Source organism: Syngnathoides biaculeatus, chromosome 9, assembly GCF_019802595.1.
Source record: "Syngnathoides biaculeatus isolate LvHL_M chromosome 9, ASM1980259v1, whole genome shotgun sequence".
Taxonomy (NCBI): Eukaryota; Metazoa; Chordata; class Actinopteri; order Syngnathiformes; family Syngnathidae; genus Syngnathoides; species Syngnathoides biaculeatus.
The window spans coordinates 24,896,720-24,914,940 of NC_084648.1; the positions used below are offsets into that span (position 1 = coordinate 24,896,720).

The 18,221-nt window shown below is 41.1% G+C and overlaps 3 protein-coding genes and 1 non-coding gene across 8 annotated transcripts in view; 1 reads left to right on the forward strand and 3 right to left on the reverse strand.

The window, feature by feature from the left end:
* LOC133506189 (microtubule-associated tumor suppressor 1 homolog A-like) overlaps window positions 1-3,885 on the forward strand; it is a 56,596-nt gene extending 52,711 nt beyond the window's left edge. Inside the window, exons 12-14 of one of the 2 annotated variants that reach the window (XM_061830086.1) lie at window positions 963-1,079; window positions 1,204-1,301; window positions 2,814-3,019. In XM_061830086.1, coding sequence (XP_061686070.1) covers window positions 963-1,079; window positions 1,204-1,301; window positions 2,814-3,015 — 417 coding nt within the window. In that variant the 3' untranslated portion in view covers window positions 3,016-3,019. Of the gene's footprint in view, window positions 1-962; window positions 1,080-1,203; window positions 1,302-2,813 lie in introns of both variants that reach the window. The other variant, XM_061830087.1, reaches the window with a different exon arrangement.
* A 291-nt stretch (window positions 3,886-4,176) lies between these two features.
* LOC133506192 (fibrinogen-like protein 1) lies at window positions 4,177-6,932 on the reverse strand. Its single transcript, XM_061830090.1, has 8 exons — window positions 6,917-6,932; window positions 6,286-6,449; window positions 5,887-6,055; window positions 5,576-5,735; window positions 5,403-5,500; window positions 5,240-5,328; window positions 4,509-4,696; window positions 4,177-4,402 (listed from the first exon to the last, which is right to left on the reverse strand). The coding sequence occupies exons 2-8, from the start codon at window positions 6,343-6,345 to the stop codon at window positions 4,177-4,179; spliced, it is 990 nt and encodes a 329-aa protein (XP_061686074.1). The 5' UTR covers window positions 6,346-6,449; window positions 6,917-6,932.
* trnar-ucu (transfer RNA arginine (anticodon UCU)) lies at window positions 6,758-6,844 on the reverse strand. The gene is given in 2 exon segments: window positions 6,758-6,793; window positions 6,808-6,844. It is a non-coding gene; the product is annotated as a tRNA-Arg (tRNA).
* Window positions 6,933-9,147: 2,215 nt separating the features above from the next.
* The window catches only part of patl1 (PAT1 homolog 1, processing body mRNA decay factor), an 83,977-nt gene continuing 74,903 nt past the window's right edge, over window positions 9,148-18,221 (reverse strand). For 3 of the 4 annotated variants that reach the window (XM_061830070.1, XM_061830073.1, XM_061830072.1), the window contains 4 exons: window positions 17,945-18,070; window positions 12,012-12,103; window positions 11,719-11,868; window positions 9,148-9,441 (listed from right to left, as the gene is read on the reverse strand). In XM_061830070.1, coding sequence (XP_061686054.1) covers window positions 9,420-9,441; window positions 11,719-11,868; window positions 12,012-12,103; window positions 17,945-18,070 — 390 coding nt within the window. In that variant the 3' untranslated portion in view covers window positions 9,148-9,419. Of the gene's footprint in view, window positions 9,442-11,718; window positions 11,869-12,011; window positions 12,104-17,944; window positions 18,071-18,221 lie in introns of those variants that run through there. The other variant, XR_009796420.1, reaches the window with a different exon arrangement.

An 18,221-nucleotide genomic window follows, 5' to 3' on the forward strand; every position in this document is an offset into this window, starting at 1 on the left:
CGGTTGTACTACGTGACATCACATCAGTCTTCATCTTGTCAGTTTACTATTTATTACTGTAAACACCAATTGGAACTCAACTCCCAGATCAGAATTAAGGTGCAGCCACCCTCTGCCGATGGGCAAAATTGTGCTTAGTTACGACTTCACAAAAGCTCTGTACTTAACCACAGCAAATAACTTTGCAGATGAGAAGATCAAAATGCAGGGCTCGAGTTTCATTTACCGGAATGGAAAAGCATTCCAAATATGAATCCTCACATATCAGTGGCCTCAATATGAGTCTTTTTTCTTTCGGTTTGTCCCGTTAGAGGTCGCCAGAGCGTGTCATCTTTTTCCATTTAAGCCTATATCGTGCATCCTCAACTCTAACACCACTGTCCTCTTGTCCTCCCTCACAACATCCATCAACCTTTTCTTTAGTCTTCCTCTCGCTCTTTTGCCTGGCAGCTCCATCCTCAGCACCCTTCTACCAAGATACTCACCCTCTCGCCTCTGAACATGTCCAAACCATCGAAGTCTGCTCTCTCTTACCTTGTCTCCAAAACATCCAACTTTGGCTGTCCCTCTAATGAGCTCATTTCTAATCCTATCCAACCTGGTCACTCCGAGCGAGAACCTCAACATCTTCATTTCTGCCACCTCCATTTCTGCTTCCTGTTGTTTTTTCAGTGCCACTGTCTCTAATCCGTACATCATGGCCGGCCTCACCACTGTTTTGTAAATTTTGCCCTTCATCCTACCGGATACTCTTTTGTCACATAGAACACTAGACACCTTCCGCCAACTGTTCCACCCCACTTGGACCCATTTCTTCACTTCCTTACCACACTCTCCATTGCTCTGTAAAGTAGACGTGTAAAATGTAATGAAAATCAATTGGGGGTCCTTTGAATACTTTATTACCTTGTGTTCTTCATTTCAAAGTATGGACTGTGTCTTTATATTATGTGTGTTTGCAGAAGGATTTCCACACTGTATACCTGCAGCAGGAGCTACAAAGTTTAAAGGTGGTTCTAGAGATCAAGAATAACCAGCTGCACAAAAAAGAAAAGAAGCTCATGGATATGGACAAACTGGTTAGTAACATTCACTTTTAAATGTTTGTCATATAATTTTTGAACAAATGAAAAAATAGTAGTTCATGGTACTCTCAAAGCTTAAATGTGTGTGTGCGTGTGTGTGTGTGTGTGTGTGTCCTAGGTGGAGACAAATGTTAAACTGGAGGAATGTCTGAGAAGGTTTCAACAGGAGAACGAGGACTACAAAGCCAGGATGGACAAACATGCTGCTCTTTCAAAGTGCGAAAATAATATGTTTGTATGCAAGATTTTCACTTACTCATTTACTCATTGGCTTATATCCTTTTATCTTAAACCAAGGGTGTCAAACTCAAATTCAAGGTGGGCCAAAATTAAAAATAGGCACAACATAGCAGCCCAAATCCAATATTTGACGAAAAATCTGTGATGTGCATGTTCCTTTGTTTCTTTTATGTCAACAAACTCAAATTTTCCATAAACGCAAAATCTGGAATAAACATACACATGAGAAATCTAATTATCGCTAAAAAGACATCAGCAGTGTTTTTGTTGTTGTTGTTGTTTTGTATTTAAATAGATCAGATGAATTCATGTCTCTCCGTCTTCCTTCTATTTATCTATATCCAACGCCTATCATTTTTATCTAAATGTTTTTTCAAAGGCCAACAACCCCCTCTCCCAAAAACAGAATGCCTTTCAATAAGCTTCAAACTATTAACAGTCCCTGCCTAGGAGATGATAAAGGGCAATTTAAAAAAAAAAAAAAGTTGTTCCGCACATGGCAAACAGGTCTGTTTTTTACTTTACTGAACAGAACAGCAAATTTCCGCCGATTAAAAAAGGTTTGTTATGATGCGATTACCTACATATTCTAGAAGATGACACCACTTTTGTCAAAAGAAGTAATTAGATGCTACCAGTGAATAGGAGTTTTCAATAAATAATGTAGGATAAGCAAAAAAAAAGATAATAACAATAAATAATCCAGTTCCACTAATCCAACCACTTCTTCACTGACCTGTTGACTGACATATTTCAATTTTCAGTGTCTTAGAATATTTCTACAGGATTGTGTTGATCCTCAAACAACTGTTGTGCAAATGTGACACCTTATTTAAAACATGAAATATTATTTGCTCCTGAAATTTGTCATCTTTTAGTTTAAAATAGTTTGTTAATTGTGAGTAGCAGCCAATTTCAGAATGTCATTTAAGTGGTAAAGGCGGCACGGTAGCTCAGCTGGTAAAGCGTTGGCCTCACAGTTCTGAGGACCCGGGTCTGATCCCGGCCCCGCTTGTGTGGAGTTTGCATGCTCTCCCCGTGCCTGTGTGGGTTTTCTCCAGGCACTCCAGTTTCCTCCCACCTCCTAAAAATAGGCATCATTAATTGGACACTCTAAATTGCCCCGAGGTATGATTGTGAGTGTGGCTGTTTGTCTCTCTGTGCTCTGCGATAGGCTGGCAACCAGTTCACGGTGTACCCCGCCTCCTACCCGTTGACAGCTGGGATAGGCTCCAGCACTCCCCACGACCCTCGTCAGGATAAGCGGCAAAGAAAATGGATGAATGGGAGGATTGAAGTGATAAGTGATTATAGGTGCACCCTCTGGTGGACAAAATTAGCAACAGCTGTTTTAATTCGAAAATCGAAAATGTGTTCGTTCAATTTGTTGACTTGACCCCCCTGATGTGCTGTGGTGCGTGCGTTTGAAACCTCTCATCTAACTGAGTATGACCATTCTAAGACCGCGTTCTACGACTGTGACTGCAGGCAGCTGTCCAGTGAGCAGGCCATACTCCAGCAGACTCTCCAGAAAGAGTCCAAAGTCAATAAGCGTCTGTCAATGGAGAATGAGGAGCTGCTGTGGAGGCTACATAATGGCGACCTGCTGGGGAGTCCGCGGCATCTCTCCCTCACCTGTCCCCACAGCTCGCCACAGAACTCTGCCACTGCACCTTTATCGCCTAGATAACGTTGCCGTCTTCTCCTTACTCCAAGCACCATGAAGATGGACGGAGGATCCAAAAATTGTACCCTATTGGATGCAAATCTCATAATGAACTTGTACATTTCAAACTACTTGTAGTAAAACACTGTTGCAATGGAAACAGACATCACAGACACACTTCAATGTGAGTGTGTGCGGCTTGTTTAGCTTCTGACTACCACACGCCAACAAACGTCCTCTTTTTCGTCATGAAAATTGTAGGTAATAACTCAGGGTCTGTACATAGCACCTTTCTTGTGTTGTGGCTAAGTTACCTTTTTTCAGTTATGTACACATTAAGGCGAAGCCCAGCAAAACTGTGTAGGATAGCTACAGTTTGTACAGTACTTGGGTTGGGATTGGGCTGCAAATCATAATCTGTTATTTTCAGTTTTGTGGATTGACAAGAATTGTTTGCCTTCATTCTTTTTTTAAATTGGACATTTTTTTCACCAAAGAGCGAAGCTCGATCGCTGAGCCACTTCAGACCTCTGAAAGATGTAAATGAATTTCACATCTATATGTGAGCAAATGCGACTCTTGTGAGGATCAACGGTTCTAAGAATGGATGGATGGATGGATGGATGTGGGAAAATGAGAACTCAATTTGCTCAACTGACCTAAACCCATAGACTTGATCTTGGATGTTCTTGTTCTATGTTTGGTCCTTCCAATCTTAGTCTACTCTCTGGAATGTAATTCTCCTTGGATGTTATGTCCATGCAGGCCAGAATAGACAGAATACACCTTCCATTTCTGTAACCCAAAGTCCCCAATGAATTTGATTGACACCTGTAAAAACCACCTATGGATGGTAGCCAATCTGTTAGATTGTCACAGTTGACTAAGGTTTCTCACAGCGAAAACATAGAACAGTTCTTTTAGTTTGATTATTACTGTTACTCCAAAAAAACAAAAAACAAACAAAAAAAAACAAAACGTTAAGTCTACCCACAATTTCACGCACTCAGCTCTTTTATTTTGAAAATGGGATAGAGTATGACCTCTGATTCTCATGTTTCATTCCTTGGTGAATAGAAATGATGGGACAATACTAAAAAAGGCAATAACATAAGTACACTTTGTATAGATTGTATAATATAGTCAATCATTGCAAGTGTAAGGTTAACATGTTTTATTTTTAACCTATTGGCCTATTGGGTGGTCAGATACACCACCCAGCACTTTCTCGGGGTCCGGTTTTCCCACCCCCATTGCCTGTGGATGCTCAAGGTCGACAGCTCGTACCATCATGACCACTGATTTGATGGAGTACCACCACCCGTGCCACGTGTACCACACCATCCCATCATCAGTCATTCCTTGGTACGGGCCTTTGTAGTAATGACCGTTAAGGTTCCCTGAGTCACACCTGACCACAAGATTTCACAATACAAGGGAAGAAAAGAAATTAAAACATTCATGAAGACATTTTTCAGCATAGTCGATGAATGAAAATGAGAAAATGGTGTTGGGACCTGCTGAACCACCAGCCCGACTGGCTGTGCTTGATACACTTGCCATCCCCACCAGGTCGCGTGTCATAGGTGCTGAATTTGACCCCATCCGAACTGCTCCCTGGAGCTGGGTGCTGGCTGGCATGCAGGTCATTCAGGGCATCCCCTGCATTCCCGTCATACTCCCCCAAATGCAACTGGTACAGGTCCTTTGACAGATTAGTTATAATAAAAATGTCAAGTTCAACATTATGGTCAACGTTTCAAAACTTTACCGGGGAAGAGATGGGATGCAGAACCACATGTCCAACAATTGTGAAATTGCTTAAATAGGTGGATGAGAGCACAGAGGAATTCAGAAGTGGTGGAATAGAAGGTGTGTGTGTCAGTAAACGTCTGACGAGATATATGTATATATATATGATATATGTCACTGTATGTTCAGACCCAAACTACATTTGGTTTGGGTGAGGTTTCCTCTTAAATGTGGGCCAAACAAACTGTTTAAAACAATGTAGTTTGTAGCTGAACTGTATCGTTTGTGAACCTATCTGACCCGCCTTATTGAGGAATGAAAAACTAAGTACATTGTTGTTGGAGAATTCACAGAGATAGTAAACCCAGAACCAGACACCATTGCTTGCAGTTGGAAATTCCAACCGTTAGTCTAAATATGAACTGTACAACTGTGAGAAAAGAAGGAAGGTCGAGGTTAAAGATAAGGTGCTTAGAAACGCAGGAGATGAACTTACCTTTTCACTGTCCACTTTAAAGTTCTTGTACTCTGCAAAGCTTTCCTTACCCTCAAAGTCTTCCATATTAATCCGCAGGTCATAGTTTCCTAGAAGAGTTTATATTAGCGACCACGCGATGTGTGACAGATGTGTTCCTCTAACACAGTGTACAAAGATACACCTTGTGAGGAGAGATGATGTAGGGCATCATTTCCCAACCAGAATTCTCCATCTGGAGAATGCAGGTCCCCAAACCCATGCTTGTACTCTACCCAGGCTCTGCACACACAATTTGCTTACTGTTACTTAAATATTCGTTGCATTTACATATTCAGTTTTCAGTCACACACATACCTATCAAAGTTTTCTTTGCCGTCCCTCCTCCTCTGAAAAACTGTCCACCCTCCTCCATTGTTCATGTCACAGTAGACACTAAGCGCTGTGGGGTAGCCATTGGGCCGAATTACATACAAGCCACTGGCCACATTTCCATCAGCAAATACCTCGGAGCAGTCTGCACACACATACAGTAGAGTACATACACTTAAACCCAATAAGTATTCATTTCCTGGGTAAACTCTGAAGTAAACTGAATGTGCTGTATGAAAATTTGGCAGTTAATTGTACTCCGCACCACATTTATTTCGTGACCAGGCAGAAATCACCTTTGTGGAGGTTTTGAGTGGCAAGATGCGAGTTGGGGATGTGCATGAGCTGCTGGGCCTGGTGGTCGTGGAGCACCTGGATGTATTGGTGCTGTTCATTGATGACATTTGTCAGGGCCTCGATCTTGGCTTCCAGTCGCACCACCTTCTCTTCACAAGGGACAGGGACCTGGACAAGGAAGCAGACAGCTTAAGCAGGAACACTATCTGTAAGTTAACCACAATGAAGAAAAAGTATTGTTTCTCAGGTTAACAACCCATGATTGACAACTTTAAACTTTTAGACATCACATTGTTCTTGACGGATTTTGCTATGCATAATAATAACCCAATCGAATCATGCGAAAGTCAGAGAAATAGCAATAAGTTGAGGTGAAGGAATGAGCTGGGATTTCTTACCGGCACTCCGACCGTGATGCGAAACAGAAAATACACAGATGTAATCAACATCGTCATCATTTCAGTCTTCTCGTGTCCTGCTGATTTGCAATGTCTCTTTCGTTCTCGTGTTGAGCGGCCCAACTCAGTGCAACTCTGTCGCACCTTTGCATGTGCGCCACCTACTGGCAAGAAAACACTGTCAGGCCTGAAGCTCATTTACGCTCAGGAACTTCAAAAAGTTGCTGCTCTCGATAGAACACCATGCCCTAAAGTGCTGAAATGACCCAGTTTATTCTTCATACACCACTAAACAACAATACAACAATGTCAGTGAGTTAAACTGAAGACAATGATTTACAGTCAGTGACAAGGGTGATCTTTATTACAAATTAGGTATTTATTATGCGTATATGCTAGGATAAACAATAGTGAGAACGTAGAATTTATCGTGTATTAGTGCGAGAAATAAAAATTTGAGACAAACAAAAAGCGACTCCGGTGGGACTCGAACCCACAACCTTTGAATAACCCCAGTAACTCTAGAAGTCCAATGCGCTATCCATTGCGCCACGGAGCCACCTGTTGACTAGGTTGTGATCGGGGTACAAAACCTTTAACTATTACTGTAAGACGTTTTGTTAATACGTACTGACAAATCGCTTAGCTGCATTCTGTCCAAGAGTCGGCCTTTGAAAGCTTGTGCGTACTTACGTCAGAAGAGCCACCATATTGTGGAGGGTGTTACCCTCCTATCTACAGCCTTGGATGGATGAGGAGATGAAACTTCCTTGGAACCTGAATGACATTCTGGGATGCTCTCGTCACTGCCAGAAATGGGCCTATGCCAGACATGGGCCTATGTGACACCTAATGGAACAACCCAAAAGCAGCAATAAATTAACCACTCTTTCTTCCATTTTCCCTCTATTTCTTTCATCTTTCTGTTATGGACCGTTTAGGCCATTTTTACGTTTCCCAAGTTCACCGTGGTCACGTCAAAAAAGTTGCTCTCAACAGAGGGAGCTATTATCATTCATAAACGGGAAAGAACCTTGAGGTAGGCACATTTCTTAGTACTGTACAGAGCTTTCTCGAAATTAACTGCATTCTTGTATTTTAATATAGCTATATTGAAGGTGAATACCTCCTCCCCCTGAAAAAAGTTTTTTTCTCAATATTTGGCACCACCTTGAGGTCTTGCTGAGCCCAGGCGGGCAGGCCGGCCCCAGGTCTATCATTAATAAAAGAATGGTGGGGGAGGGTGTCTTCAGTCCTTCTCTCATTGACATTTTGACAGGTCAACAGAAACAATGACAGTGTATTTTGTAACTGCACCCAATTTGAAGTGCAATGTGACCCATGCCCATGTTTCACCTCACTGATCTAAATTTAAATTGCCTGCACCTATATTTTTGGGTTCTCCACATTTTCCCCCATTCTTTGCAAAAATGTCAGTCTTAAGATTCTGTTGTGCATTTTTTCTTTCCAAAGCACATGGGGAAATTTGACCCTAAGGGAATATGCTTTGAAAAACCTGAACAGAAATAAACCTACCTTGCTTTTCTATCCTTTGCAGATGACTTGGATTTGATTTTGGATGACAGAGTACCCAGACACAATGACAGTATTTCTTATGGTGGAAAATTGTTAGTGTGTTATGGAAATGAGCTGAGGATGCTGAGCGCAGACTGATCCAGTGTGCAAAGCAGCCTTCTGTAATGTGTAGACAGCTAGGATGTGACAGTGCAGTCGCTGCCAAACCCACTCATCTTCTCAACAAGCAAGCGGTGTTTTTTTTACTCAGACTGTGATGAATCAAAATTTGCTCTATTGAATTGTGGCAATGTTGGTCCTTGGTTTTCTTACTTAGTGCTTGTGGTTGTGTTCAGTCTTCCCATCAGAGTTAGTGGCCTCATCATCTAATCGACTCTTAATTATATGATGAATTTTTTATGCTTGAGGTAAACCTTGTAGAAGCACAGGAGGTATGCATTCTCACCATACAATATCAGCTCTTATTTGTAGGTCAAGTGAAAATCAATGAGGTAAATATAACTCAACTTTGTCATGTCTTTTCAGGAAACAAGAAGTTGAATGAGTGATGAAACAAAGGAGCAAAATTTTATCATTATTCTGTTGGCATTATTAGAATAGTGTTATATTAGCCCCACAACACTGGAGAAATAAACAGGACTCATTTTTGTCAAACGTTTTGGCCTGTATTCAATAGTAGATTTGTCATTTTACATGATTGTTCAACTTGAACAATAAACATTCAACAGACCTCTGCCAATTTTTAATTCAGCACCAAATTGGGAACCTTCATGGACTTCCTCAACATTCTAGGCCAACACTTCGTCTCCAAAAGGGAGAAAAAAAATCCCTGAATCCTTACAATAAGACCTTCACCATTGATGGGGTGATCTTTCGGTGAATGTGTGATATTAATGGTCTATTAAATTTGGAAAAGAAATTCACAAAACTCAAAGCTCCCAAGTTTCTCTAATCATGTTAATTTTATTCATAAAACATAGCACCAAATAAAAACTACTTTTAATTAGGAGGTTTATGCGCAAAGTCAAAGTATCCACACAAACATTTGAAGTTTGAATCAGAAGCACAACTATTTTCTTCATGACAAGGCAAACGCTGAGAATAAATTTTAGTCTCAAATGTCGACTTTGAAAAAAGTTTTTTTTTTTTTTTTTTTTTTAAATAGACAATTTACCTTTAAAAGGACAAACACTCCAAAAGGAATTTACAAACATGGATGAAAAACTGATGGATTTAGGCAATCAATTGGTTATTAATACCTTATTTACTATGAACAACTAATGACTACGTATTTGTGGTGTGGAACTGGACAAGAAAATAGTGCACTTATTACATAAAAGAAATCATTTTTAATTTGAAGGTTCAACACAGCCATAATTGTAAACAAGATTTTAAAAAGATGCAATTTCCATCGCCACTCAAACAGCAGTTGGCTCTCTCTCTCTCTCTCTCTCTCTCTCTCTCTCTCTCTCTCTCTCTCTCTCCTCTCTCTCTCTCTCTCTCTCTCTCTCTCTCTCATTTAAAATGAGTCTATGTCAAGCGTACACACAGACAGGTCTGCATCAAGTGTTGAGGACAGGGGTTGGATTGATGACCATCTACCTGGACAAGTCAGTGATCCTGAGAAAGAGAATTCATTTTATTAAAAGCTGAATGAATCACTAAAACTGAAGAATAACCACAAAAAAAAGCAATATTCACAAATTGCAGGTGCATTCAAAAAAATATCGTTTTATTTGTTCAGGATGCTGAGCAGATGTGGTGTTCACTGCCGCCTCCAAACATCTCCGGAAACGAATCAGACATACCACCAGGAACGTAAACCAAATTCTGACCCTGGTCGCCATCCCCCCAACAAGAACTCCATGAGGGACATGGTCAAAAGGCTTCTCCAACTCCAAAAAACAGATGTAGACTGGCTTCCATGCACCCTTGAGGACCCTGCAAAGGGTGTAGAACTGATCCACTGTTCCACAGCCAGGATGAAAACCTCATTGCTCCTCCTGAATCTGAGATTCGACTTCCCAATGGACCATCTTCTCCAGCAACCCTGAATAGACCATGCGAGGGAGGCTGAGGAGTGTGTAGGTGAAAAACACTATGTGGTCCGTCTTCTTAAAAAGGGGGAGCACCACCCCAAGTCTCACAATCCAGAGGCACTCTCTCTGATGTCCATGCAATGTTGCATACGGATGATCACCAGGAAAGCCGCACAACATCCAGTCTTTAGGGAACTACGGGTAAATATCATCCACCCCTGGGGCCTTGCCAACAATTTATACAATTACCTCAGTAACCTCAACCCTAGAAACAGGAGAGGCTGCCTCAGAGATCCCAGATTTTGCTTCCTCATGGAAAGCGTGGTGGTCGAACTGAAGAGGTCTTCAAAGTATTGTCCCCACCTACTTAGATCTCGAGTCGAGGTTAGCAAGTCGGTATCCCCACTATACAATGTTCATGGTGCATTGCTTTTCTCTTCCAAGACCCCGGATGATAGACAAGACTTTTCCTTGAAACCGTGAGCAAGTATTTCCATGGCCTTACCAAACTCCTCCCCGCTCATGTTTTTGCCTAAGCAACCACCAAAGCTGCATTCCGCTAAGCCAGCCAGTACCCATTACCTGCCACTGGAGTCCCACAGGCCCAGAAGACCCGAAAGGACTTCTTCCGCTTAACGCCATCCCTCAACACTGTTGCCCACGAACGGGTTCGGGGGTTACTACCACGAGAGGCACGGACCATCTTACTGCCACACCTCAGATCGGCATCCTCAGCAAAGGAACATGGACCACTCGTATCTTTCCCTGAACAGGGGCGAAATTCTGCCGGAGGAATTTGCCAGACATTCTCAGCAGAGCCTCACAATACTTTTCGGCCTGCCAGGCTGGTCCGGCATCTTTTCCCATCATCGGAGGCAACACACCACCAGGTGACGATCAGTTGACTGCTTTGCTCCTCTCTTCACCTGAGTACCCAAGACATAAGACCACAAGCCAGATGACACAACCACAAAGTCTATTAAATTGCAGCGTGTGGTGCCGGGGTGTCAGGTGCATGACTGGACACCCCTTTGCTTGAACATGGTGTTCATCATACTCAATACGTGGCAAGCACAGAAGTGCAATAACATAACTTTCAGGTTCTGTTCGGGAAGGAGGTCATTCCTCCCAATTTCGCCGTTCCAGGTATCAATGTCATTGCCAATGTGAGCACTGACAGCCCTCAGGAGAACGATGGAATACCCAGTGCAAGCACTTTCCAGAACCCGTCCAAAGAGTCCAAAAAGGCTGACTACTCTTTTGGTGCATAAGGACAAACAAAAGTCACAACCCGTTCGACCACCCAAAGGCAGAGGGAGCCTAAACTCTCGTCTATTGAGGTGAACCCAATGTACAACCAACAAGCTGGGAGTTGGGGGCAATAAGTATATTGACATCTCTTTGGCGCCTCCCACCATGGGCAACTTCAGATTGAACGAGAGTCCCACCCTTCTCAAGAGTACTCATAACAGAGCCCAAACCGTGTGTGGAGGAGAGCACGACTATATTTGGTTGGAACTTCTCAACATCACACACTGGGTTGGGCTGCCAGAGAGATGATCTCCTGTCCCTACAGCCAGCTTGTGTAGACGAGGATCAGCTTGCCAAGGTCCCAACCTTCAGCCACCGTCCAGCTCGCACTGCACCAGACCCCAACGGAACTCCCACAGATGTCGCGCCCATGAGAAGGGTGAGCCACATTACTCATTGAGCCCCACCTCAAAACCTGGCTCCAGGGTGGAGTCCATAATTTGTCGACATCACAAGAGGTCTTTTAGCTGTGCTTTTTCTGTTTTCTCACCTTTTCGATGCCATGGGACCTATAAATCCTACGTTTGGTGCATATATTGTGACTTACTGTAGCTTTTCCTGCAACAAGTCCAAGCGCTGATGGTCAATAAAGCGCGAGAAGAGGGTGAGCAGGTTTGAAGGTGTGAAGAGAGGAGATGAGAGGGATGAAGAGGGAATGTTGAGCAACTCCCTGGTCACAGAAAACACCAGGTCTGTCCTAGATGAGGATTAAGGGTTTGAAAGAAGTGTGGAAGACAAAAATAATAGTAAATAATATTTTAAAAAACATCTTAAGACATTGTTGAACGTACGAGGGTACAAACTACAATAGCAAAACTGAAATCACACCAAGTATCTCACCATCGATTGTCATCCATAAGCTGACAGTTGGGGTTGGAGCTTTGCATTCTCTCTCCTTCACTCAAGATCAGATAGAGCAGTGTCACACCGAACTGAACAGAAAAACAGACAGTTTGGAATTTTTGGCCTGTTAAATTGATAGTTGGACTGCTGTGAGGTATCAAGAAATGCTACAACACTATAGCCCAGTTTCCAATATATATATATATATATATATATATATATATATATATATTTTTTTTTTTTTTTACTAGTTTTAGCGCACACCCCACACCCAGTGTCCAAGTTCTCAGCCTGTAATTTTTGTATAATATTCTCTCCGAAAAATTATGATAAACGCTAGTTATACTATATGCGTTTGGAATCGTGAAAAATAAGGTCTTCCCTCAAGCTCCTAGACTGTGATTGGTCCACTAAAGAGGAGGCGTTTACCTGTCAATCAAATTCAGTTGGGCAAAAATGTATTTAGACAGCCACCGATTGTGCAAGTTCTCCCACTTTAAAAGATAAGAGGCCTGGAATTTTCAGAGGTAAATTGCTGTGAAAAAATCTTTGCCCCCTTCCAGATTTCATATCAATTCCACACAAAGGTTTCGAATCATCAAAACAATTTTAATATCACTCAGAGACAACCCAGGGAAATACAAAACGCAGTTTTCGAATGACAATTTAATTTTCTAAAGCACAAAAAATAGCCCAAACTTTCTGACACTTTGTGGAAAAAGTAATTGAACCCCTTTTTAATAAATCACAAATTCGCTTGTGACTAACTATAAATTTGGGAAAGGTGAGTTCAATTTCATAAGCCACGCCCAAACCAGATGACCACTATACTTATTGAATCAAAAAATAAATAAATAAAATCACTTAAATAGAATCTGTCAGAGAACATGAAGTAGGCTACAAGATCTCAAGAGCCAATGCATCATCCCACGATGCAAAGAAATTAACGAAGAAATGAGAAAATGTGATTGAAATCCCTTTGCGTCGAAAAGGTTACAAAGCCATTTCCAAGGCTTTGTGGCTGTAGCCAACCCCTGTCAGAGCCATTATCCACAAATAGAGAAAACTGGGAACAATGGCAAAACTTCCCAAGAGTGGGCAACCAAGTAAAATTACTCAAAGAGTGTCACAACGACTCATTCAGGATGTGACAAAAGAACCTTGAACAAAGTCTAAAGACCTGCTGGCCTCAGTTAAGGTCAGTGTTCATGACTCTACTATAAGAAAGACATTGCCCAAAAATGGCATCAATGAGAGAGTTCCCAAGCAAAAACTCAAGCAGTCAGCGAAGGCTCATTTCACAAAAAAAAATCAGGAGAGGGCAAATACTTTTTCACGGCACTATACTACACCAAGGAGAAAGAAAATGAGGGGGAAAAAATACAGACGATTTTGAAACAATATATTAGCAAATTATGATTGAAAATAAGTAATTAGTCAATAACAAAAGTTCATCTCATTACATTGTCATATATACCCTTTGTTAGCAGTGACAAGAGGTCAAACGTTCTTCTGCACAAGGTTTTCATGCATTGTTACCGGTATATTGGTACCTTACTCCATCCAGATCGCCTCTCGAGCAGTGATGTTTTGGCGCTGTTTGGCAACAAAGATTTTCAACTGCCAAATATTTTCTATGGGGTTGATATCTGGAGACTGGCTTGGCCACTCCTTCATTGCCCTGGTGTGTGTTTGGGATCAATGCTGATCCTGATAGCCCAGCCATGTTTCATCTTCAATGCCTGACTGATGGATCTTTTTTCAGTTTTAAGGACTGATCCTGCTTCAAAATCTCACAATACATGCCCCCATTCATTCTTTCCTTTAAATGGGTCACTCGTCTTGGTCCCTTTGCAAAAAGACAACCTCAACATGACTTTTCCACAACTATGCTTCACAGTCGGTATGGTGTTCTTTGGATCCAGCTCAGCATTCTGTCGCTGCCGAACACAACAAATTTGAGTTTTACCAAAAAAATATATATTTTTTTGGTTTCATCTACCCATATGAAAATCCTCTTCGGGATCATCCAAATGCTCTCTCGCAATTTTCACACGGGCCTGGAGCTGTACTGCCTTAAGCAGGGTGACATATCTGGACTGCAGGATTTGAGTCCGTGACGATGTATTATTAATGGTCACCCTTGTTACTTTGATCCCAGCTCTCTCCAGATTATTTCCCTAGATTCCCCTGTGTTTTTCTGGGATTTTTGCTCATTGTTCTTGTGATCATCTTGACCCCCACAGGCTAAGAACTCGTGTGGCACACTAGCTCAAAGGAGATTATTAGTGGTCTTATATGTCTTGCATTTTCTAATAACTGCTCCCAGTCTTGATTTTTTTTATTTTCACACCAAGCTGTTTACCTAGTGCAGATTGTCTTCTCAGCCTGATACATGACTACAATTTTGTTTCTGGTGTCCTTTGAAAGGTCTATGGTCTTGCCCATAGTGAAGTTTTGATTGTGACTGAGGTTGTGGAGAGGTGTCCTTTTATACCTATGAGTTCCAACAGACACCCTTATTACAGGTAACAAGTGGAGGACAGAGAAGCCTCTTTAAGAGGAAGTTACAGATCTGTGAGAGCCAGAAATTTCGCTTGTTTGTAGATAACCAAATACTTATTTTCCACCACAATTTGGTAATATATTCTTGAAAAATCAGTAAGTGGTTTTCTGGATTTTTTTTGTTCTCATAGGTGATGTATATTTACGAAGGAAATCACATCTTTTTAAGTAGGAGAACCTGGAAATTGTCGGGCGACAAAATCATTTTTGTCCTCACTGTAGATGGTGATGTCGCTGTAGTCAGCGGAGGTTATGCCATGCACTTCCAGTTTCAAGGACTGATCCTGCCTCGCCTCTTTCAGTCCATTGAGCTCTTTGACAAATGACTATTATTTACAATTAACTCAAGGCTTCAGAAAATTTAACCCAACAACTTGAGATGTATCATTAAAGCATATGCAGCCACGCCAAGGTTTAAGTTCAATATGTACTGATTGTTTAATGCGTAGCTAGCATAGCTATTAAAGGTGTCATATTTTGGATATTTAGATCTCCATAGATTGACTCTCTAACAAAAACTTAGTATAAGAGTCAATATCATCTAAAAATAAACACCTTGGTCTTGTCATACTCGTATCCAAAAAAGGGCCCTCTGAACGCTACTTAGATTGAACCCGGTCTGTATCCACCTTGTCCATATTTGAGGAAGAAGGCCACTTTTCCTCTAATTGGTTGCTTCCGTGTAGAAGACCCAACCCTCACAACTTGTTAGAACAGACATATGTTTAAAGCACTAGTTCGGGGATACAGGGGTAAGAAGATATTTTGGCTAGTGACGTAGATAACCTCAAGAAATTTGAAATACCTGATTTCACTCCTCTCTAGACAAAAATGTCTAGAACTCATGAATACGTGGACATAGATTTAAATTCATATTTTCTGAGGAATCATAGCTCCAATTTAACATCCCAAATACTAGTAAAAAGTTGGTTTGGTAAAATATAGCACCTTTATTCTTAGCTCACAAGAATCCACTCATCCTTTGCTCGAAAGTACAAAAGACAACATAATCACTGATATTTGCCGATTATGCCATCAGCCAATCAATATAGGAACTGATGGCTACAGCTCACCGGTTAAAATCAAGATTGCAGGCTCAGCAAATCCTTCATCTGACAAACTGCCATCCAAGATTCAGCACCATTGGAGACACGGATGGAATTAATTAATCTCCAATATGACAGTGTCTAAAAAGATAAGTTAAACTTTCAAAGTGGATGAGTATTATGCTTCATTAAGCGCAGGCATTTTTCCAGAAATCCGCAAGATGGCACAGACAATGCTGGTGGTGTTTGGGTTAATGTGTGTGTGAACAGACCCTTTAGTGTAATGAACCCTAACAAATCCTCCTACAGATCCCATCTGAGTGACGAACACCTCTGATCAGTTCTGAGAATTGTCACAACATAACTAACGCCAGACTTTGATGCACTTGCAAAACAAAGTGATCAACAAAACTGTTCATCTTAAAACTAAGTCTAATCCAACAATAGACTGACATTTTTTGGTTTTGTTTATTTTTCATATGTATAATTTTTTTATATGTAAGTATGTATCCTCAAAATCTAAACAGTCCAAAAATATCCTTGTAATACCATCCCACTTGTTAGTCCCCTTGAAATAAGGTACTTGCCAAAGTTGCACAATAAACTGAACTAGTATATCAGACCTGGACATAGTGATTTTGGTAATATTTCAAAACACAATGTTTGAATTGCTGAAATGTGCTAAGACAGTTTAGGAATGAATTGTTGCGCCATAGATTTAAAGGGGACATAATTTGCCAAAAGTATTTGTGATCTATCTCTACGGTGCCGCAATAAACGTGACCAACAAATTAAAATTGCCCATTCTGGACCATGGATTCGGATGACAAAACCAATGTGATTGTTTTTCAATGAAATTGATATTTTCATATTTTTTGTAGTCAGTTCAAGTTGAAAGTTCACTCTATAGAAGTACAGTATAAATAGCCAAAACACAGGATCTACAAACTTAATTTTAATTTTTTTAACTCAGTTGCCTAAACCTTTGGGTAGGGGCACAAAACAAGTCTAAGCACGAGATTTACAGCAATCTGATCGGCCTGATCGTATGTTGAATTTAAAGAATAATAAAAATTATACTCATTAACCTTTGGGGAACTATGCGAAAGATGAGTGGAAACAAACAAACAAAAGGCATCGTGGGGGACAGAAGAGGCAAATGTTTGACAGCTGAGAGAAAACACGTATGAATCTACGCATGCACACAACTTAATTCCACCAAAGGTTCTTGGGGCCCGTGGTGAAGAAAGATTAATAAACTTGCAAAAAAACAAACAAAAAACTAATGAAAATGTACTTTACCAATGTGTGCTGGCATGTGACAGCGCTAGTGTGATTTGGTGATAGTGGAGTCTCCAAGGGAAACGAAAAGCATCATGTTTTTTTTACATCTTAAGAATGCGCATTGTGTTCTGCATCCTGATTTGCTCAGGGACAAACCGGACTGTGTTCAGCATCCCAATGAGCTAAGTTACTGTATGAAGACCACTGTCAATCAATCTCCTCCATGCAATGTGTCCTGTAATTTACAGAATGTTTTCAGCCTGCCTAATTTACATAATTGATTGATGCTAGAAATGTGGCTCTGAAGTGCTGCATGTTTAAATATTTTATCACAATCTCAAGATGTCACTGGATGACGACCTCGCAGAGTTGACAAAGCCAGCAAGTGAGGATGAGGGAGAAATAGGTAATGGGGGAAAAAAAAAACATGGATTTCACTTAAAACGGGGATTTTTCAGAACATAAAAACCTGTGTTAAACAAGGGAACACTGTAATCAGAAATGGTTTTTTTGTTGTTGTTCTTTTTCAAAGAATGCACACGATAACAGCAAAGGTATACCCTTTGCCTCTGCTCCATGATGTCAATATTCAGTACAGTAGTACATTCAGCTTAGACTATTTATGATAAAACATTCCATAGGCATGCTGCTTGCCTACAAAATGCGCACTCGTATTTGAGGCAAATGTCGCTCTGAATCAAAGTTGCAACCTTTATGAGGGATCAGCCACCTAAGCATGTGGCCACCCCAAAAATATCCAGAAATGTGATGCTCAGAGAGGTCAGTACAGTATTCAGTACCCAACCAGGATCCGCCTGGATTTTTGGAGTTGTGGTATTGATTACATGCTGTTCATAGTACTGCCACACTTTCTGGTGCTAACAGAACATCTGGCCATTTGGTTCAGACTGAAGACTGAAATCTAAGAAAAAGTAATTATATGATCTAATGGGACACCTGGAAGTCTCATTATGATGCAACCTTTTATGTGTAGTCATTTGACTCTTTTCCCATGTTATATGCCGTGGTGTGTACCTTATTATGCAGTACTGTGACAAGTTGACCCTCACTGCCCTGAAGCTCCTGGAGCAGGTCTGTGAGTGCAGTGCTCGACATGGAGATGACTACAGCAGAGACTGGCTCCACTAACCAGCACAGCACCTAACGAGGGGAGAAATATTACGTCTGGATTAGCATATACAGTAGCCATGAAAAAATTTATATATTTTAGTTGAAAACAGTCAAACTCCTGAAGAGCAACACTACTTTTTGCAACCCTTCAACATTCTGACATAGATGTCATTCTCTATTA